General features: G+C 39.6%; 1 protein-coding gene across 2 annotated transcripts in view; it reads right to left on the bottom strand.

Annotated features, from left to right (window-relative positions):
* The window catches only part of SOS2 (SOS Ras/Rho guanine nucleotide exchange factor 2), a 120,463-nt gene that overhangs the window by 62,451 nt on the left and 34,170 nt on the right, over positions 1 to 23,842 (bottom strand). Inside the window, exons 3-5 of one of the 2 annotated variants that reach the window (XM_007535794.3) lie at positions 23,362 to 23,493; positions 22,064 to 22,228; positions 10,605 to 10,808 (exon numbers count right to left, since the gene is read on the bottom strand). In XM_007535794.3, the coding sequence (XP_007535856.1) occupies positions 10,605 to 10,808; positions 22,064 to 22,228; positions 23,362 to 23,493 (501 nt within the window). The remainder of the gene's footprint in view (positions 1 to 10,604; positions 10,809 to 22,063; positions 22,229 to 23,361; positions 23,494 to 23,842) is intronic. The other variant, XM_060175009.1, reaches the window with a different exon arrangement.

The following is a 23,842-nucleotide window of genomic DNA, read 5'->3' as shown; positions in this document are numbered from 1 at the left end:
GGTATACATCAACTCCAGTCCAGGTTCTACTTGTGTTTTCTGTTCAGACCTTGTATTTCAACTTCTGCCTGAGAGTGAAATCATCCCATATTGATCCGTTTCTGACTTATTTCACTTAACATGATTTCTCAAGCTCCATCCAAGATGGGCTAAAAACAGTGAAAACACCATTTTAATAGTTAAGTAGTATTCCATTGTGTATATATACCGCAACTTGCTCAACCACTCATCTGTTGTTGGACACCTGGGTTGCTTTCAGGTTTTGGCTATTACAAATTGTACTGCTATGAACATGGGCATATACAATTTTTTTTAGATGGGTGTGTTGGGTTCCTTAGGCTATATCCCCAGGAGAGGAATTGCAGGATCATATAGAAGGTCTACTTTCAGCCTTCTCAGAGGTCTCTAGACTGCTCTCCACAGAGGTTGGATCAACTGACATTAACACAAGCAGTGCTGAGGGTTCCTTTGACCCCACACCCTCTCCAGCATTTGTTGCTGCTACCTTTTCTGATGTATGACATTCTCACAGGAGAGAAGTGGTATCTCATTGTTGTCTTTATTTGCATTTCTGGCAATCAATGATTTGGAGCATTTTTTGTGTTTTTCAGCCTTTTGGATCTCTTCTGTGGTGAATATTCTGTCCATTTCCTCTCCCTATTTTTGGATGGAGTCATTTGTTTTCTTATTGTTGAGTTTGGTAAGCTCTTTATATATTTTGGTTATTAAACTCTTGTCTGATGTAAAGATCTCCCATTCTGTGAGGGGTTTCCTGGTTTGGGAAGTGGTTTCTTTTGCTGTGCAGAAGCTTTTTAATTTGATGTAGTCCCATAGGTTTATACTTGCCATAGTCTTCGTTATAAATGGATTTTTTTTCATTGAAGATGTCTTTAAAATGTCTGTGGAAAGAGTTCTGCCAATATTTTCCTCTAAGTATCTGATAGTTTGTGGTCTAACATCCAAGTCCTTGATCCACTTGGAATTCACTTTTCTGTTTGGTGAAATACAGTGGTTCAGTTTCATTTTTCTGCATGTTTCAACCTATTTTTTCCAATACCATTTGTTGAAGAGACTCTGCTTTCCCCATTTAGTGGCCTGGGCACCTTTGTGAAAGAATAGATGCCCATAGGTATAGGGGCTTACTTCTGGGCTCACAATTCTATTCCACTGTTCAGTGTGTCTATTCATGTTCCAATACCAAGCAGTTTTGATTAACAATGGCCCTATAATACAATTTGAAATCTGGGAGTGTGAAGTCTCCAGTTCTGTTCTTTCTTCTCAAGATTGTTTTGGCAACGCTAGGTCTTTTTTTGGTCCCTGATAAACATTTGTAGCATTTGTTCTATACTCCCCCCCAAAAAATGTGGTTGGGATCTTGATGGGGATAGCATTAAACTTTATACGGCTCTGGGTAGTATATTCATTTTGATGATGTTAATTCTTCCAACCTATGAACATGGAATATACTTCCTTTTCTTTGTGTCTTTTTCTAGTTCCTTGAGTAGTGACTCATAATTTTCAGTAAATACAAGCCTTTAACTTTTTGGTTAAGTTTATTCCTAGATATTTTATTGTTTTTGTTGATATAGTAAAAGGAATTAATTAATGGATTTCATCTTCTTCTAACTTAATGTTTGCATAGAGGAATACCATGGACTTTTGTATATTAATTTTGTAGCCTGACACCTTACTGTATTTCTTGATGATTTCCAAAAGCTTCTAGCTCGATTTTTATCTATGTACACTATCATGTCATCTGTAATTAGAGAGAGTTTGACTACTTCTCTTCCAATCTGTGTCCTTTTAATTCCTTGCTTTTGCCTGACTGATGTGGCAAGAACTTCCAACACTATGTTGAATAGTAATGGTGATAGGGGGCAGCCCTGTCTAGTACCTGATCTGAGGGGAAATGCTTCCACACTTTCACCATTGAGTATGATGTTGGCTGTAGGTCTGCTATATATATATAGACTCCACTATCTTCAGGAATTTTCCTCTATTACCATTTTTTTTTTTTGCAGTGTTTTGATCATAAAGGGATGTTGTATTTTGTCAAAGGCTTTCTCTGCAGCTATTGATATACCCATGTGGGTTTTAGTCTTCCTTTATTGATGTGGTGGATCACGTTGATTGATTTACATATATTAAACCAATCTTGTATCCTGGGATAAACCCCACTTGGTCATGATGAATAACCTTTAATATACTGCTTTATCTGGTGGCTAGAATGTTGTTCAATATTTTAGCATCTATATTCATCAGAGATATTGGTCAGTTTTCTTTTTCGGTTGTATCCCTGTCTGTTTTTGGTAGCTGAGTGACACTGATTTCATAGAGGGTGGAAGGAAGTATTCCTGTGTCTTCAATCTTCTGGAAGACTTTTAAAATTAGAGGTATTATCTCTTCCTTGAAGGTTTTGTAGAATTAATTTGTAAAACCATCTGGTCCAGGACTTGTATTCTTGGGAAGGTTTTTGATAAGTTTCAATTTAGTTAGCTGTGATAGGCCTGTTCATATTATATAGTTCCTCTTTATTTAATTTTGGAAGTTCGTAGGTATCTAGGAAATCGTCCATTTCTTCCAGGTTCTCTAGCTTGGTGGCATATAGTTGTTCATAGAAGCCTCGCATGATATGTTGAATTTCTGCAGTGTTTATTGTGATATCTCCTTTCATTTACAATTTGATTTATTAGGATCTCCTCCCTTTTTGTTTTGTGAGTCTGGCTAAAGGTTTGCTGATTTTGTTCCCTCTTTCGAAAAACCAACATTTACTTTCATTGACCTTTTGTATCGTTTTCTTATTTTCAATATTATTGATTTCTGCCCTAACTTTAGTGATTTCTGTCCTTCTGGTTGCCTTAGGGTTCCTTTGTTCTTCTTCTTCTTCTAGGTCTTTAAGGTGTACAATCAGGTTGTTTATTTGTGCTTTGACTTGTTTCCTAATGTGTGCTTGTATGGCTGCAAACTTCCCTCTCAGTACTGCCTTAGCTGTGTCCCAAATATTTTGATAGCTTGTGTCTTCATTTTCATTGAATACTCAAAACATTTTTATTTCTTCCTTTATTTACTCTTTGACCCAGAGGTTGTTAAGAAGTGTACTGTTGAACTTCCACATTTTGGGACAATTGCTAATCTTTTGCCTGTCTGTTGTTAGTTTAATTCCACTGTGGTCTGAGAAGATGCTTGGGATGATTTCAATGCTCTTGAATTTGCTGATGCTGTCTTTGTGGTCTTACATATGGTCTATCCTTGAGAATGATCCATGTGCACTTGAGTAGAATGTGTATTCCAGTTTCTTGGGATGAATGACTCTGAAAATGCCCAATAGTTCTAGTTTATCTCCTCATTTAGCTCCCTTATGTCTTTATTGATTTTCTGCCTGGATGGTCTGTCAAGTAGAGAGAGAGAGTAGTGTTGAAGTCCCCCACTATGACTGTGTTGCTGTTAATATATTGTTGTAGCTCTTTCAGTAGATGTTTGATGTATTTAGATGGCTCCTCATTGGGTGCATAGATGTTAATAATTGTTAAGTCCTCTTGATTGACTGATCCTCTGAGCATTAAGTAATGTCCACCTCTATCTTTTTAAATTTTATTTTAATGTCTATCGTGTCAGATATGAGAATAGCTGTTCCTCCCCTTTTTTGTGGGCCATTGGCTTGTATGATAGTTTTCTATCCTTTCACTTTGAGTCTGTGTTTGTCTTGCTGAGTTAGGTGGGTTTCCTGTAGACAGCATATGGTTAGGAATGTGTTTTCTGATCCATCTTCCTACTTTGTGGCTTTCAATAGGTGAATTCATGTTGGTATGCTTCTAAAAACCCCTTCTGTTTCATTTGGTTTAAATCCCCCCTGCTTAACACTGCATTCTATTTACATAACTACTGTATTCTATTTACATAACCACTGCAGGGCATTGGTTCAATCCCCACTGGTTCATGATATGTTTTTGCTCCGCCCCTCTCCTTGTCATACCCTGATTTTCACCAGTCACTTTTCTCTCCACCCTCTCTGCGTCACATCCTGTTCCTACCCTACTGGGCTAGTATATTTATAAGGACAAGATTGTTTGTAGTTTTGAGTTTAGCTTAGCTTGGTATAGATTGTGCTGCGTCCTGCATGAATAAAGAGATACTGCGTACAACCCAGCTATGAGTCCCGGGTCATCTGTTACCCACCCGTGAAGCCAGCCCGTCGAAAACAACAAATTCGGGCCACTGACATTTATTGATATCATACATTGAAGATATTTTAACACCATTATTGTAGATATTAAGAGTGTTCTGATATATGGCATATTTATAATGGTCTGTTTATAGGAGACTTTTCAGAGCTTCTTTCAGGGCAGGCATGGTGATAGTTGATTCTTTCAAATGTTGCTTGTCTGAGAAGGTTTTGATGCCTCCTTTAATCTGAATGACAATCTAGCAGGATACAGTATTCTTGGTTGAAAGCCTTTCTCATTGAGCACTTTATAAATATCTTGCCATTCTTTTCTGGCCTGTAGTGTTTGTGTGAAGTCAACTGCCAATCTTAAGGGTTTTCCTCTATAGATGAATCTCTTGCAGCCTTCAGGATCCTTTCTTTATCCTTATTCCTGTTCATTCTAAATATGATGTGTCTTGGTGTCTTTAAGTCTGGGTTAATTCTGTTTGGAACCCTCTGGGCTTCTTAACCTTTATATCTTTGATATTGTCTACAATAGAGAAGTTCTCAGCTATTATGTCCTGAAGAATGCTTTTTTCCCCTCCTACTCTTTCTTCCTCTGGTAAGCCAATAATATATATTATTTCTTTTGAAGTCATCCCATAGGTCTCTGTTGTTGTTTTCAGTAACTCAATCTCTTTTTGAGATCTTTTACTTCTTTTTTAGTTGTCTCTAACTCATTCTTGACCTTGTAATTCTGTCTTCAGCCTCATTTATTCTATTTTCTCCCCCCTCCATTGTTTTCTGTAGTTCATCTATTTTGTTACCCTGTTCTGATACTGTTTTAGCTTGTTCAGCTAGTTGTGTTCTTAGCTCAGCTATTTCAGCTTTCAGCTCTCTAATAACCTTGATATAATTAGTGTTTCCTTCCAGAGTGTCATTTGTTGTTTCTGCATTTCTGATGACAATTCTTTCAAACTCTACTCACTCATGTGACTATTTCTTTAACTAGCATTTGGATGTCGACCTTGTTAATCTGTGCTTCTACCTTTTGAGTGCTTTTAGCTGGATTTTTGTCCTGGTTCATTTCTCCAATATTTTTCCTTGTTGGTTAAACCATTCAATATAGTGTTTTATAAGGTCCCTCTCTTAGTACTTTTCAAATTACTGATCACTCTTGTCTGTATTGACTTGTGTCTAAGTAAGGCACTTAAAGAGTTCACAGTTGTAGAAACTGATAGTTTTTTCAATATTATTTCAATACCTAAACTGGAGCACAGTGGCTGTTAAAGACTCTTTTTCTTCACTGTAGGCTATGGGTTTTTAAACTATAAGTAGGATTTTTAGCTTAATCACTCACTCCTGACAAAGAGAGAAAGCAGGGTGGGAGAGAGATAATACACTGGTTATGCAAAGAGACTCTCACACCCCAAGGATCCAGAGCTCTGGACTCAATTCAGCTTCTCTGCCAAGCAGGGCATTACTGCTGGGCTCTGTGAGTTTCTAAACAAGTCCTGTTTATAGTTGGTTTTGAGGCAATTATTCACCTGTTCTCATCAGGAGAACAATGTGGAAATGTTCCCACTACAGAGCCCTGCTGCTAGGCTTCCAAGGTGTAGATCGCCTATTGAGTTTCCTGGTCAGTTCTTGCCTCCCTATGTCAGCAAAGGGCCTCCCCCTCGCTGCTCCAGATTCTGAGGGCAGTAGCAGTGGAGAGTCACAGTTGCATTTGGTGAGTCTTAGAGGAGTTCTCTCCTCCCTTCAGCAGTCTTTTTGTTGGTAAAACAGACTGAAGATGGTGCCTCAACTGCTAAACTGCCAGACTGTTACCCGTAGCTCAATCTCTCCTTAGGCTCCTCTCTGTCCAGGAGCCACTGGTGATTTGGTGGGTTCCTGAAGTCATTCTAGTCCTGTTTTGTTGTGGTCCCAGATGATCTCCTTTGGTATTCCTCTTTGACCCAAGAGAGGAGAGGAGAGAAGGGAGACACAGCTGCTGCTGCTCTGTAGCCCCACCACTGGAAGTCCTCACACCATGGGATTTTCAAAGTAAACCAAGCCCCCAAATAACTTAGTTATATAATAATAATTATCTATTGCCATTATAAACTCTAAGACAGCAAGGAACTTTCTTCATTCTCTTTAAAATGCACATTTCTCCCAGCCCTGGAACCTTTGGGACTTTGCTTCTATTTCTTCATGCTTTTTTTTTTTTGCCATCAGGGTTATTGCTGGGGCTCAGTGCCTGCACTACAAATTCACTGCTCCTGAAGGCCATTTTTTCCCATTTTGTTGTTATTGTTGCCATTAAGGTTGGCTAGGACAGAGAGAAATCGAAAGAGATGGGGAGATAGAAAGAAACCTGCAGACAGGTGTTTATTCACTACCTCTGAATGATCGATGGGGTTAACAGCTAATGGTATTCATATACTTTCCTATTTGGGAGTTACTCTCTGCCCTGATCCAGCTTTCTAGTTCTATTCTCAATTCTGATAACTACCTTCTCAGATAAAACTTTTAACCCATTTGCAGGTTATCTATTGAGCTCAGGCAAGAATTCAGCCACCAAGCTGCAGATGCTACTAATGATACCATACTGACCTCCCCAAGCAGACAACCTCACCAATGTATCCCAGAACCTCACCTCCTGAGCCTTACCCACTATCAAAATATAGAAACAGGCTGGGAGTATGGATCGACCTGTCAACACCTATGTCCATCAAAGAAGCAATTACAGAAGCCAGATCTTCCACCTTCTGTACCCCATAAAGGTCTTTGGTTCATAATCCCAGAGGGATAAAGAGTAGGGAACCTTCCAATGGAGGGGACGGGATACAGAACTCTTGTGGTGGGAACTGTATGGAATAGGACCCCTCTTATCCCCAAATCTTGTTGATCATTATTAAATCACTAATGAAAGAAAGAAAGAAAGAAAGAAAGAAAGAAAGAAAGAAAGAAAGAAAGAAAGAAAACTCCACCCCCCAATGCTTCACCTGCACTATTCCAGCCTTTAGGTCCATGATTGTCCAACGATTTGTTTGGCTTTGTATATTAACTCTCTTTTCAGCCACCAGGTTCCAGATGCTAGCAGGATACGACCAGACTTCCCTGGACAGACAACCCCACCAATGTGCCTTGGAGGTCTGCTTCCCCAGAGCCCTTCCCCACTAGGGAAAGAGAGAGACAGAATGGGAGTATGGATTGACCTGTCAATGCCCATGTTCAGCAGAGAAGCAATTACAGAAGCCAGACCTTCAACCTTCTGCACCCCACAATGACCTTGGGTCCAGAGAGTTAAAGAGTAGGAAAGCTATCAGGGGAGGGGTTAGTATACAGAGGTCTGGTGGTGGGAATTGTGTGAAGCTATACCCCTTTTATCCTATGTCAATGTTTCCTTTTTATAAATAAAAAATTTTTTAAAAAAGAAGGAAAATTCTCAAGGAATATAAATTGATGTGAGACCGAAAAGACAGAGTATTAGCCACCAACATCTTGGGTTTTTATTCTTTCCTAATGCTAGGGGGAAAAATCCAATTATTTTGTGATATAAATAATTCCAATTCAAGTTCAACTTTTATAACTTATCAAGGTTTTTTATCATTATTTATTTATTGGACCAAGACAGCCAGAAATCGAGAGGAAAGGAGATGATGGGGAAAGAAGCAGAGAGATACCTGCAACACAAATTCACCACTTGCAAACCTTCCCATCCCCACCCCCCACAGGTGGGGATTGGGGGCTCAAACCTGGATTCTTGCAAATTGTAACATATGCACTCAACCAGGTGTGCTACCACCCGGCCATAACTTAACAAGTTTATAACTTATATAAATCAAGTTCAAGTTTTATAACTTTACCATTTATCATAACCATATCAGTTTCCTGGTGACAGTATCTTCTTACCTACCTCATAGGATTGTTACTAGGGGTCATATTAAAAAAGCAAGCATTGTGGGGGGCTGGGTGGTGGCATACCTGGTTGAGTGCACGTTACAGTGTGCAAGGAACCGGGTTAGATTCTTCAGTCCCCATCTGCAGAGGGAAAGCTTTTGGAGCAGGGCTGCAGGTGTCTCTCTGTCTCCTTTTCTCTCACCTCTTCCCTCTCGATTTCTGGCTTTCTCTATCCAATAAATAAATAAAGATAAAACAAATTTTAAAAGGGGGGTCAGATGGTGGCACACCTGGTTAAAAGCACACATTACAGTGCTCAAAGTGCCAGGTTCAAGCCCCTGGTCCCCACCTGCAGGTGGGAAGCTTCATGAGTGGTGAAGTAGTGCTGTAGGTGTCTCTCTGTCTCTCTTGCTCTCTATCTCCCTTTCCATTCTATTTCTGGCTATCTCTATAACCAACAAATAAATAATTTTTTTAAAAAAAGCAAGTGGGACCAGATGGTAGCACACCTAGTTAAGTGCACACATTACAGTGTGCAAGGACCTGGGTTCAAGCCCCCAGTCCCCACCTGCAGGGGAAAAGCTTCACACATGGCGAAGCAGGGCTGTAGGTATCTCTCTGTCTCTCTTCCCATTCCCTCTCGATTTCTGCTATCTCTATCCAATAAAGGTAGTAATAAAAATTTTAAAAGATTTTTTAAAAAGCAAGCACTGTGGAACTGAAGAAATTTGTATTTGTGTGTGTATATATATATATATATATATATATATATATATATATATGTATAACCACACATATATATAGACAGGAATCCATTAAGATGCCATAAACTATCATTTGAACTTATTCATTCATAATTCTATTAAGAAAACCAACTCAAGGGGCTGGGTGGTGAAACACCAGGCTAAGCGCACATAGAAAGAATACCAATTCAGTCCTACCATTCAGTATTCAGTCAACTGTGTCCATATCTCACTCCTATTCACTTATGTAGTAGTTATTTGGAGATAGATATCAGAAGGAAGAAAGGCTGAATATTAAGGAAAAGACAGACACACAGCTAAGGAAAATACATCATATGACAAAAAAAGGAAAGATTAAATCTTTTGTTTTAAAAGACAGTATCTGCCTAGAGAAAACTTTCATTGATTCGACTTTACAAATTATAGGAAAAAAGAGAGAAAGATGGACAAAAGGTTCTCTCAATTTCCATCCTACTCACGGGCCACCACTCTGTCTTTAAACATAGCAGCTTTTAGTTGCCTGGAGGAGATAACAATAAAAACAGAGAGGCAGAGAGTTAGGCAGTAGTGCAGCGGGTTAAGCGCATGTGGTGCAAAGTGCAAGGACCAGCATAAGGATCCTGGTTTGAGCCCCCAGGTCCCCACCTGCAGGGGAGTCGCATCACAAGTGGTGAAGCAAGTCTGCAGGTATCTATCTTTCTCTCCCCCTCTCTGTCTTCTCCTCCTCTCTCCATTTCTCTCTATCCTATCAAACAACAATGACATCAATAACAACAATAACTACAACAATAAAACAACAAGGGCAACAGAAGGGAATAAATAAATAAATAAACACTAAATAAAAAGAGAAAGAGAGGCAGAGAGTGACTGAAGGAGGCCACAGCAACAGAGTTTCCTTCAATGCAGTGGAGGTCAGGCTCAAACCTGGGTCATGCACATGGCAAAGTAGCTAATCTCCAAGTGAACTATTCCACTCACCCTATAGCAGCTTTTATTCTTAAAGACAATAAAACATTTCTTTATTCCTTCAAAAACCCATTGTAAAAAAATTAAACTACTGCCCTCAAGTACTTAAAAAAGACAGGAAAGAGCATTCTTTTCTAAAACATACATCTTTTTCACCACCTTCAGATAAAGAAATATAAATCTCAGATACAACATAGCAGAAAAATACTTCAACACAGGATAACCCCTTTCTAATAGTGTGTTTTTCATTGCCGGTGCTTATCACATTAGTATAATACATTTGTTTTTTAAATACACAAAAAATAAAAGAGTATTTTTAGGGGGCCAGGTGGTGGTGCACCTGGATGAGTACAATGTTACAATGTGCAAGGACGCAGGTTCAAACCCCCGGTCCCCACCTGCAGAAGGAAAGCTTTGCAGGCAATGAAGCAGTGTTGCAGGTGTCTTTCTTCCCTTTCATTCTTGATTTCTGGCTTTCTCTATCCAATAAATAAAGATAATAAAAATAAGTTGGGGCTGGGTGGTGGCGCACCTGGTTGAGCACTTGTTACAATGTGCAAGGACCCAGGTTCGAGCCCCCAGTCCCCACCTGCAGGGGGAAAGCTTCACAAGTGGTGAAGCACGGCTGCAGGTGTCTCTCTGTCTCTCACCCTCTCTAACCCTCCCTTTCTTCTTGATTGCTGACGGTCTCTATCCAATAAACAAAGATAATAAAAAAAATTTAAGTAAGTTTAAAAAATAAAAATAAAAAAGCATTTTTTGTTTTGCATACTCACAAAAAATATAAAACCACTATTTATAAGTCTAAGTTACCAAATGACTTTCAGGGTACACAGAATTTCAAGCCCACAAAAGGTACTTACAGAATGTTTAAACAACTTCCTGTCAGAAAGGAAGGCTTCGCGAAACACTTTTATGATCATATTTAGTTCCCGTAAATATTGTCTTTCTTCTGCAATTTCAGTTCTGACAAGGTCACAGTAGTTCAATTCACCTGAAGAACTAGGTTCATCTTCACAGAGAGAAACCAAACCTATGTCATCCTGATCAAACATATCCATCAAAACCTGAGAAATAAAAATTAATAATGTATAAATTTATTTTTCCACTTTATAAAGTTTCCTCAAAGTTCTAACAATTTAGATATTACTGAACAATGAGATTTGCATGTATTAATTTATGAGAAAATTTAAAATAACAAAAAGAAAAGTTAAAGAGGGAAAATGTCCAAATAAAACTGTATATAAAATTTTTCCCCAGAATAAAATGAACATAATAGCAACATACAAATAGATACATAGGTTGTCTATGCACATATCATGTGTAAATATATGTCTACATACAATATAGATCATGTATTCTTGCTCATAAACACATATATAATAATAAAAAGAGCACTTACTTTGGAGTCAACAATCTGAGTTTAAACTTCAGCTCATACCTATGGACATCTAATTTTTGACATGGGGGCCCAAAATATTAAACAGAGGAAGGAGGGTCTCTTCAATAAACGGTGTTGGAAAAACTGGGTTGAAACGTGCAAAAGGATGAAACTGAACCACTTTATATCACCAGAAACAAAAGTAAACTCCAAAATCAATCAAGGACTTAGATGTTAGACAAGAAACCATCAAATACCTACAGGAAAACATTGGTGGAACACTTTCCCATCTAAATCATATGGACATCTTTGATGATACAGACCCAATTGCAAGGAAGACCAAAACAAAAATAAACCAATGGTAAATGCAAAAATGCAGCAAGCAAGTAGAAAGACCTAAAAAAAGACACCTTAAAGTACCTAATGAAACAGTTTCTACTTAGACCTAGATACCCTCCTCACCTACTTCCTATTTCACTTCCCTCAATCACTCCAAAGCTAACCTTGTCAAAGTAAGGACTATAAGAGCTAGATAAGGGCAAGAGACTGGCATACTATAATGACAACTCTTTGGTCACTCCCAGGCCACTACATCAATTCAGGCCCTAGTCAGGAAGTCCTAGCATTCCCACACAGACATGATGGGCCTGGACCTCTAACAGATCCCTCTCACCACTGTCACTGGTCATCACCATCAGGAACAACATAATGGACCCCTTTGTCGGCCTCCATAGGACCTTGCCCTCAATGTGGATCAACAATGGTAGGGAATGTTCCATTCTCTGAAGGGAGGATGGGCACTTGAGGAAGATGGGTTCTGAAATTAGTGCAGCCTGGAATGTTCCTAGTCATGACACAGAATGTGAGCTCAGACCTATTAGGGATGTAGAGGTTACATAGGCTCCTGTGCTGAATATGGGCCCCAGATCAAATTGATGGGGTTTATAGTTAACAATACTTTCCCCATATTTGGGAGTTACTCTCTTCCCTGATCCAGCTTTCTGGTCCTTTTTCCAATTATAGCTTAGGTCACCTGCACATTAGTGTCAGGTGCAAGCAAAAACTAGTTTGGTAATGGGCCCCTTGGAATATACCTAATATAGACCTACTAGCTTTTACCAAAATGGAGACCCCAAATCTCCATCTGATATATTCTTGCCTTTAGGTTCATGACTAGTCAACAATTTGCTCTGCTTTCTATCTTAACTCTTTTTCAGCCACCAGGTTCCAGATGATGGGATATGGAGTTCCAGTGGCAGGAATTGTGTGGAATTGTACTCCTCTTTTACTATGGTCTTGTCAGTGTTTCCACTTTATAAATAAAGATTTAAATAAAAAAAAACTAGTAAAGTCATGGACCCCCTGGAATATACAAAAATAGACTTACTAGCTTCTTCCAAAACAGAGATCTTCATCTATAATATTCTTGCCTTTAGGTTTGTGGTTAGTCAACAATTTGTTCTGTATCATCTCTTAACTCTTTTTTATCAACCAGGTTCCAGATTCTTTTTTTTTTTCTGTTTTTTAAAAAATATTTATCTACTTTCCCTTTTGTTGCCCTTGTTTTTTCTTTTTTTATTGTTCTAGTTATTGTTGTTACTGATGTCATCACTGTTGGATAGGACAGAGAGAAATGAAGAGAGGAGGGGAAGGCAGAGGGTGAGAGAAAGACACCTGCAGACTTGCTTCACCACTTGTGAAGCGACCCCCCTGGAAGTGGGGAGCTGGAGGCTCAAACAGGGATCCTTGTATTGTTAAATGGGAATCTGGGGAATGTTATGCATGTACAAACTATTGTATTTACTGTTGAATGTAAAACATTAATTCCCCAATAAAGAAATAAATTATAAAAAAAAAAAAACATAGGGATCCTTATGCCAGTCCTTGCGCTTTGCATCATGTGCGCTTAACCTGCTGCGCTACTGCCTGACTCCCCAGGTTCCAGAAGAATCCATGATACCAACAGGACTTCCTGGGGCAGACGACCCCCACCAATGAATCCTGGAACCCTGCCTCCCCAGACTCCTGCCCCACTAGGGAATGATAAAGGCTGGGAATTTGGATCAACTTGCCAATATCCATGTTTAGCAGGGAAGCAATTACAGAAGACTGACTTTCTACCTTCTGTACCCAATAATGATCCTGGGTCCATATTTCCAGAGGGATAAAGAATAGGAAAGTTTTCAAGGGAGGAGACTGGATACGAAGTTCTGGTGGTGGGAACTGTGTGGAACTGTACCCCTCTTACTCTATGGTCTTGTCAATATTTCCATTTTATAAATAAAAAATTAAAAATAAATAAACCAGCAGGACCAGATCAAATTAAAAATCGTCTGCACAGCAAAAGAAACCATCACCAAAAAAAAGAGACTCCTCACAGAATGGGAGAAGATTTTTACATGCCATATATCAGACAAGAAGCTATTAACCAAAATATATAAAGAGTTCATCAAACTTAGCAACAAAAAAGCAACAAAAAAGCAAATGACACAGTCCAAAGGTAGGGAGAGGATATAAACACAGAAATTTATAATTAAATTCACTACAGAAGAGATACAAAAGGCCAACAGATATGAAAATTGCTCCACATCACTGACTATCAGAGAAACACCCCTTTGAAAATGTCACACATCAAAAAACGACAGCAACAACAAATGCTGGAGAAGTTCTGGGGGCAAAGGAACCCTCCTGCACTGCTGGTGGAATGTAAATTGGTCCAACCCCTGGGGAAAACAGTCTGGAGAACCCTCACAAGGCTAGAAATGAACCTTCATTATGACTTCAGTAATTCCTCTCCTAGGGATATATCCTAATGACTCAATCACACCCATTCTAAAAGGTATGTGTTCATACAAGCACAATTTGTAATAGTCAAAACCTGGAAACAACCCAGGTGCCCAACAACAGATGAGTGGCTGAGAAAGTTGTGAGATATATATACACACACACACACACACACATACAATAGAATACTACTCAGCTATTTAGAATAATGAACCCGGGTGGGGGAGACAGCATAATGGTTATGCAAATAGACTCTCATGTCTGAGGCTCCAAAGTCCCGGGTTCAATCCCCCACATCACCATAAGCCAGAGCTGAGCAGTGCTCTGGTATTTCTCTCTGTCTCTCTCTGTCTCTCTCTCTCTCTCACTCTGCAGCTCTCTCAAAAGTAAAATAAATAAATAAAATTTTAAAAAGAATAATAATAAAAAAGAATAATCAACCCACCTTCTCCAACCCATCTTGGATGGAGCTAGAAGAAATTCTGTTAAGATAAGTCAGAAAGACAAAGATGTGTATAGGATGATCCCACTCACTAACAGAAGTTGAAAAAGAAGAAGAGAAATGGAAACGCAAAGCAGAAACTGAGTGAATTTGGAGTATTGCACCAAAGTAAAAATCTCTGGTGGGAGGGTGAGGGTAGATTTTCAGTTCCACTAAAGGGGGGTGGGGGTAGGGACACAGACCTTTGGTGGTGGGAATGGCATTAATATACACTCCTATTAACTTATAATAGTCTCATAAATCACTAATCAATATAAGAGGGGAAAATTAGATTGAATGTCTCAAAATTTTTGTTGCATAGACCCCAGTTTTGAGTATATATTCCTTCAATCTAAGCTCTGAAGATTTTGGATTGGCAACTTGATTGAATTTCAACAGTGGGCTTAAATTGTTAATACATTTCTAATAATGACTTTTTCTTTGAAATATTAAATCCCCTATAATCTTAGACCATGGAGACCAGAAGCAACTGGTCTTGTCTGTATATAAGATAAAATTATTTGTAAATAACATTAAATGAGATAAATCATGGTAAGGTCTTGTAATATACAATAAATCCTACCCATGGGATTTTCAAAGTCAACCAAATTTCCAAGTAACTTACTTATAGTAATAGCTATCTATTGCCTTCTTAAACTCTAAGACAGCAGGAACCTTCCCCATTCTCTATAAAAAACCCTAAATCAATGCAACTAGTACCACCTTGATATGTTTCACTTTGGACAGCATCCAGAGAGGCCAGGCCTAGAATGTCAACCCTTCAGCTCCATTACACTGGTAAAACTTTTCCTAGCTCACAAGACTCCTTAATTTTACTTTGGGTAGCACACTTGCCAACAAAGCTACAGAACCTAGATATAGACCAGGGCCCATGAAATAGGGCACATATACATATGTATGGGAAAACATATACCTTAAAGTAAAAGTGCACAGTAGTCTACAGTGACTCAGTAAGTGCAGAAAGCAAGTAGAAAGACCTAGAAAAAGACACCATAAAGTACCTAATCAAATAGTTTCTACTTAGACCTAGATACCCTCCTCACCTACTTCCTAGTTCACTTCCCTCAATCACTCTAACACTAACCCTATCAGATAAAGACTACAAAGGCTGGATAAAGGCAAGAGACTGGCATACTTCACTGATGGCTCTTTTGGTCATTACCAGGCCACCCCATTATCTGATGCCCTACTTAGGGAATCCTGGGGTTCCCACACAGATATGATGGGCCTAGACCTCTAACAGATCTCTCTCTCTACCACTGCTGGTCATCTCCATCAGCAACAGTGTCATGGACCTGCTTGTGGGCCTTTTCAGGACCTTACCCTCAATGTTGAACAATGGCAGGGACTGTCCCACTCTTCAAAGGGAGACTGGGTCAACATACTCTACCAATTGAGGAAGACTGGTCCTGTAATGAGTGCAGCCTAGAATCTTCCTAGCTATGGCCACGGAATATGACCAGAGACCTATGGGGATATAGAGGTTACACAGACTCCTGTGCTGAATATCAATAGACATAGGCTCAAGGTCAGATCAATGGGGTTTACAGTTAATGGTATTTATATACTATTCCCATAGTTGGGTGTTGGTATGTTTCATATTGGTTTGCTCCAGTTCCCCCCGACCTCTGAGAGAATTGGTTTGGCCCTTGCTAGTTTCGCGCCTGCTTTCTCCCCACTCCCTATGCTAAGGACGTGCAGAGTGGGGCAGCAGCAGCCTGGGAGGGAGAAAGATGGAGAAGCACATGGTGTGGTGATTTGCCCGTTCGTGAATAAAGATTAAACTACAGCTTCTCAGCCCAGCCGTGTGTCCTCGAGTCTCTGTCTCTGTCTACCGCCATGACGCTAGGCCGGCCTGCTGGAGCCCCCGAACATTAACGACATTTGGGGGCTACTTTCTTCCCTGGTCCAGCTTTTTTAATCTTATTCCCATCTCCCCAGACAGTATCTTTAGCCCATCTGCATGTTAGCTGTCGGGCTCAAGCAAGAATAAGTGAAGTCATGGGCCCCTTATACTTAAATATACTTAAAATAGACTTCCTAACTTTTCCAAAAATGGAGAACCCAAATCTCATTTTCTATATTCTTACCTTTAGGTTCCTGATTATTAAACAATTTGTTCTGCTTTATATCTTAATGCTTTTTTAGTCACGAAGTTTCAGATGAAGTTTCATTAGGCCAACCTAACTTCCCTGAGCAGACATCACCACCAATGTGTCCTGGAACCCTACCTCTCCAGATCCCTGACTCACTCGGAAAAGACAGAAGCAGGCTGGGAGTATGGATCAGCCTGCCAATGTCCATGTCCAGTGGACCTTCCACCTTTAGCACCTCATAACAATCCTGGGTCCATACGCCCAGCGGATAAAGAATAGGAAAGCCGGGAGTCAGGCAGTAGCGCTGTGGGTTAAGTGCAAGGAACAGCTTAAAGATCCTGGTTTGAGTCCTCAGCTCCCCACCTCCAGGGGAGTCGCTTCACAGGCAGTGAAGCATATCTGTAGGTGTCTTTCTCTTCCTGTCTTCCTCTTCTCTCTCCATTTCTTTCTGTCCTATCCAACAACAATGACATCAATAACTACAACAACAATAAAAACAACAAGGGCAACAAAAGGGAAAATAAATAAAAGAATAGGAAAGCCTCCAACAGAGGGGATGGGATGTGAAACTCTGGTGGTGGGAATTCTGTGGAATTGTACCCCTCTTATCCAACGGAGTTGCAGTTCATAATTTAATCAATTAAAAAAGAAAACCTTCGGGAGTCGGGCGGTAGCACCATGGGTTAAGCGCAGGTGGTGCTAAGTGCATGGACCAAATAAGGATCCCGGTTCGAGCCCCCAGCTCCTCACCTGCAGGGGAGTTGCTTCACAGGTGGTGAAGCAGGTCTGCAAGTGTCTGTCTTTCTCTCCCCCCTCTGTCTTCCCCTCCTCTCTCCATGTCTCTCTGTTCTATCCAACAACGACATCATCAATAACAACAACAATAATAAAAAACAACAAGGGCAACAAAAAGGAAAATAAGAGAGTCTGCATATCAAATACATAGCCTATATATTAAAAAGATTCAGTTTGTCTTTTGAGAAACTTTGAGACATACAATTGATTTCCCCCCTCTCATATTAATTAACTATTGATTTATATGTCTACATTTTGCTAGGAGTGTACATAAAGCCTAGACCAAGTAGATTAGAAGCATCCAATAGCACAGCTATATACAAGATACTGGGTACTGTACAGCAAACCATAACAAAGGGACTTTTCAAAGTTAACCCAATTAACAAATAATGTGATGATAATATTAACTATCGATTGTCTTTTTGAACCCTAAGACAGCAGGAACCTCACATCTTCACTATAGAGCCCCTACTTCCCCCAGTCCTGGAACCCTTGGATAGGGCCCACTTTCCCGTATGCATCTCCCAATCCAAACCAAATAATATTGCATCCGCCGATCACAACCTAACCAACGCAACGATTGCCACCTCAACATGCTTCACCTCAGACTGTATCCAGAGACCTCATGTGTGGAATGACAACCCTTCAGCTTCATTACTCGGGTGAGACCTTTCCTTTTATAGTACACTCTAATTTCATCTCAGGTAGTTCACTTTCTAACAAAGTCCCATAACCTAGATATACACCAGTTTCTGTGAGAGAGAGCTTATGTGCACACGTATCCATAAACTAGTGCAAAATATATACCTGAAAGCAGAAGTACACTAGAGTTTGCAGTGAGTACCTCCCTAACACTTCCTCTCAACTATTCCAAGCTTGGGATCCATGATTGCTCAACAAATGGTTTGGCTTCATATGTTAACCCTCTTTTCAATCACCAGGTTCCAGATGCCACCAGGCTGGCCAGGTTTCCCTGGATTGAAGACCCCACCAATGTGTCCTGGAGCTCAGCTTTCCCAGAGACACACCTTACTAGGGAAAGAGAGAGGCAGACTGGGAGTATGGACCGACCAGTCAATGCCCATGTTCAGCGGGGAAGCAATTACAGAAGCCAGACCTTCTACCTTCTGCAACCCTCAACGACCCTGGGTCCATGCTCCCAGAGGGCTAGAGAATGGGAAAGCTATCATGGGAGGGGGTGGGTTATGGGGATTGGGTGGTGGGAATTGTGTGGAGTTGTACCCCTCCTACCTTATGTTTTTGTTCATTAATCCTTTCTTAAATAAAAAATTTAAAAAAAAAAAGAAAAAGAAAAAAAAACCAAAAAGGAAAATAAATAAATATTAAAAAAAAAACTTCAGCTCAACTGTTTTACTCACATGCAATTATAGGCAAGTTATTTATTCTTTTGAAAGCCATATTCTATCTCTATATAATATTACTGATAACAGAAATCAACAAGGTAATGTATATTAAAAAGCATACTTTTGAGAGTTGGACATGGCGTGAAGTGCAAGAACCGGGATAAGAATCCCGGTTTGGGGGGTCGGGCGGTGGCGCAGTGGGTTAAGCACATGTGGCGCAAAGCGCAGGGACCGGAGTAAGGATCCCGGTTCGAGCCCCCGGCTCCCCACCTGCAGGGAAGTCGCTTCACAGGCGGTGAAGCAGGTCTGCAGGTGTCTATCTTTCTCTCCCCTCTCTCTCTGTCTTCCCCTCCTCTCTCCATTTCTCTCTGTCCTATCCAACAACGAATTGTGTCAACAAGGGCAATAATAATAACCACAACGAAGCTACAACAAGGGCAACAAAAGGGGGAAAAAAAATGGCCTCCAGGAGCGGTGGATTCATGGTGCAAGCACCGAGCCCAGCAATAACCCTGGAGGAGGAAAAAAAAAAAAAAAGAATCCCGGTTTGAGCCCCTGGCTCCCCCCCACCTGCAGGGGAGTCACTTCATAAGTGGTGAAGCAGGTCTGCAGGTGTCTATCTTTCTCTCCCCCTCTGTTTTCCCCTCCTCTCTCCATTTCTCTCTGTCCTATTTAACAACAACAACATCAATAAAAACAAGGGCAACAAAAATAATTTTTTAAAAAAATAAATAAAAATAAATTAAAAAGCATACTTTTGTGTCTGGCAAATAGCAGGCATTCAACATCGTTCCTTATCTTTTTTTTTAAATTTTATTTATTTATTTTCCCTTTTATTGCCCTTGTTGTTTTTATTGTCATAGTTATTATTGTTGTCGTTAGATAGGAGAGAGAGAAATGGAGAGAGGAGGGGAAAACAGAGAGGGAGAGAGAAAGATAGACACCTACAGAGCTGCTTCACCGCCTGTGAAGCGATTCCCCTGCAGGTGGGGAGCTGGGGGCTCGAACCTGGATCCTTATTCCGGTCCTTGTGTTTCGCGCCACGTGCGCTTAACCTGTTGTGCTACCGCCCAACTCACGGTTCAGTATCTTTTTATACAGATGGATGTGGAGGCTGAGTAGTGGCTTAATCAGTTGAGAGCACACTGTGTAAGGACTCAGGTTCAAGCCTACCCACCTGCACAGGGTAGGCTTCATGATCTGTGAAGCAGTGCTACATGGGTGTCTCTTTCTCCATCTTTATCTACCCCTCACTCTTGAGTCCTCTCTATCTCTTCTATCCAGTAAGTAACAAATTAGAAAATAAAATTTAAAAAAGAATATACTAAAGATGGATATGTACATTTACATAAAGTTAAAAGGAGAAAAATTAAATGACACTATGATAAAAGCACACTATTTTATTTATTTATTTATTTATTTATTTATTTATTTTTGCCAGCACTATGAATCCACTGCTCCTGGAAACTTTTTTTTCTTTCTATTTTATTTGATAGAACCAAAAGAAATTGAGAGGAGGGGGAGGGAGAGAGAAAGAGAGATACCCAGACATGCTTCACCATTCATGAAGCTGCCACCCTGGAGATGGGCAGTGGGGGCTTGAACCCAAGTCCTTGTACATGGTAATTTGTGCACTCAACCAGGTGAGCCAGCAACCCCCATACCTTGATCATTTAGTAAAGTGATCACCAGTAATGGGGCACACTGAAATTACGTGCCATGCGAGAAAATGCAGTAAGATAAACCAACATTAATTCTATTTCTGCCCAAAATCCATAATCTGAATTTAATCAAAAGGAAACATAAGAAAAAGAGTAAAGTGTAAGACATTTCAAACAGGGCCAGGTGGTGGCACAACCTATTGAGTGTACGTATTACAATGTGCAAGGACCCAGGTTCAAGCCCGCAGTCCCCACCTGCAAGGGGAAAGCTTTGAAAGTGGTGAAGCAGTGTTTCAGGTGTCTGTCCTCTCCATCTCTATCTCCCTCTTCCCTTCCTCTTAATTTCTGGCTATCTCTATACACTAAATAAAGATAATTTAAAAAAAATTTTAAAAAGACATTTCAAACATTAATTGGTAATATCTTTAAGAGTAACTAAGCTCATAAAAAGCAAGGGGAGAATGAGGAACTGTTTCAGAGCAAAGGGGGAAAAAGATATTTGGTAACTAATTATTATTATTTAGTTCAATTCTGAACTAAATGTTTTCCTACAAAAGACATCATGGAAACAACAGGGAAACCGTGAATGAAGTCTGAAGATTTGATGGTATAATTAATGTATCAGTGTTAATTTCTTTTCTTTTTTTTAAAGATTTTATTATTTATTTATTTATTTAGTCCCTTTTGTTGCCCTTGCTGCTTTACTGTTGTATTGTTGTTGTCATTGTTGTTGGATGGGAGAGAGAGAAATGGAGAGAGATGGGGAAGACAGAGAGGGAGAGAGATAAAACACCTACAGACCTGCTTCACTGCTTGTGAAGCGATTCCCCTGCAGGTGGGGAGCTGGGGGCTCAAACCGGGATCCTTATACCGGTCCTTGCGCTTTGCGCCACGTGCGCTTAACCCACTGTGCTACTGCCTGATTCCCCTCAATGTTAATTTCTTACATTTGTATTGTATTATGGTTACATAAGAGATGTTTTGATAGCAGAATAAACCAAACTGTGTTGACAATTTAAGTCTCAAGTGGTTCACACCACAGGGGAGTTAATAACTTTCCCAATCCACCTTTGACTTGTATTAGTTTTTTTAACCTCCCTGCTGTCCCCTCCTTAATCACTTTATTGAGAAAATGATGGTTTACAGAATAGTTGTTGATACATAATTAGTTCCTTCTTTTCTTTTTTTTTTATTAAAATATTTATTTATTCCCTTTTGTTGCCCTTGTTTTATTGTTGTATTTATTATTGTTAGCTATTGATGTCGTCGTCGTGGTTGGATAGGACAGAGAGAAATGGAGAGAGGAGAGGTAGACAGAGGGGGAGAGAAAGACAGACACCTGCAGACCTGCTTCACCGCCTATGAAGCGACTCCCCTGCAGGTGGGGAGCCGGGGGCTCGAACCGGGATCCTTACGCAGGTCCTGGCGATTTGCGCCACGTGCGCTTAACCCACTGAGCCACCGCCCGACTCCCAGTTCCTTCTTTTCTTTTCTCTTCTTTTTTTTTCTCTGCTCAGCTTTGGCTTATAGTGGGGCAAGGAATTGAACCCGGGACCTCAGTGTCTTAGGCATGAATCTTTCTGCAATAGCCATTATGGTATCTCCCTGACCCCATGAACAGTTTTTTACCTCCCCATGACAAGAGAATTGCTTTGCCCTAATTTATGGTGGTGCCAGGGACTGAAGTGACAAGAAGTCACTATTATTCAAGCAATATTTCAATATATCTCAACACTTACCTTATCTGCACACATTGACACTTTAATGTCTTGCTGAGATATTTCATAATGTCGAATATTAAAAACATAATTGCCAGCCAATTTAAGAATATCAGCTGAGATATACTCTAACACAGCCACAATATATAGGGACACATGGTAGTCCACTTTGTACCCTAAAACTTCCTGTAGAAAAAAAATGAACAATTTAGCTCTAAAACATAGTACTAAAAATATCTGCTAAACATTTCAAATTTTTATTTTATTTAACATTCTTTTTATAAATAATTTTTTATAAACTAAATGTCTAGACTGATATTGCTGGACATGATGAGCAGTCAACCCCAATATCAAGTGTTTTTTTTTTTTTGTTTTGTTTTTAAGAGATATCAAACAAACCTGTCATTAGGATCAAATGAAAAGGTAACTAATTCTAGTATAGAAATCAAGAAACTTACAAAAAAAAAAAACTCTTAATATACCATACAAAAAAAATCTGACAAATATTTGTTATTTTTAAAGACCTACTTTACCAATATTTGCAAATCACATCTATGGAGGAATGTATGGAAGGAAGAAAAGAAGGAAGGGAAGGTGGGAAGGGAGGTAAGCAGGCAGGCAGGTTGGCTGGCATATTTTTTGTTTATTTAAGATTTCATTTATTTATAAAGATGAGCAAAAAGGAGACAACCAGAGCATCACTCTGACACATACAAAGCCAGGGATCACACTCAGGACCTCTTGCTATTAAACCCAAAGCTCTCACAACTGTGCTACCTCCCAAGTCACATGGAAGTAGTTTCTTAAATTGTTACCAAGGGAGTGAAAGAGCACATGCATTGCTTATATGAGGCAAAAATAAAAAAATAAAAATAAAACTTCTATCAAGGAATTTCAAAATCCATTGTATACTATGTACTTTGAAAGTTAAATCATATTCCCTACCTTAGTTTTATAATGCATATAAAAATATCTATGATAATACAAATTAAAGTTATACACTTAGAGTAGTTTTTGGTAGTATGCATTTTCTTAATCAAAACAGAAATCAATTAGGTGTACTAGTTATCAGAAGATGTCATTCTTCTTCTAGCGTTTGCCAGAAGATGTCATGAAATGCATTAACTGCTTATGGTCAATATTATTTGAAAGACAATCTGATTTTATCAGAGTGCATTTATTTTTATTCTACACACATATTAAAGAAACATGTATGTGTATACAATGTAAGTGCAACAACAGGCTATATAAATATACTAACACTATAAAACATTATTTGTTATAAACAATTTCCCCAATGTTCAAAATATTTATATTACCTTCAATGAAGGATGTATTTTGTCCACAGGCAGTAAAAGAGGATTTCTGCGTTTTCGCTTTTCAATGGCAGACTGTGCATCAGCAATAGCCCATTTATCAATTGGATGAGGAAAGGTCTTTTGAACTCGTTCCTATTGAAACCACAGTAGTATTATAGTTAATAGACGTGCTCACAAATAGAAGTTTAATAATCAAACTTTGTCACCATTCTTAATGCTAACATAAAATAGGCTATACTCTATCACAGCAGACAGGAACCAAGAGGAGGGAAGGGAAAATAACTAAGGGGAGTTTGACGGAAATTTCTATGGCGGAATAAACTGATAGTTTGGCTGAAGATGAAATGTACTCCTATTTTGGGGAAATGTGGCGGTGCACTCTTGTGACAATAAAAATCCTATAAATTGGGGGTCGGGTGGTGGCGCAGTGGGTTAAGCGCACGTGGCGCAAAGCGCAGGGACCGGAGTAAGGATCCCGGTT

Source organism: Erinaceus europaeus, chromosome 16, assembly GCF_950295315.1.
Source record: "Erinaceus europaeus chromosome 16, mEriEur2.1, whole genome shotgun sequence".
NCBI classification, from domain to species: Eukaryota; Metazoa; Chordata; class Mammalia; order Eulipotyphla; family Erinaceidae; genus Erinaceus; species Erinaceus europaeus.
The sequence above is the reverse complement of the archived record's forward strand: the minus strand, read 5'-3'. Positions and strand labels throughout refer to the sequence as shown.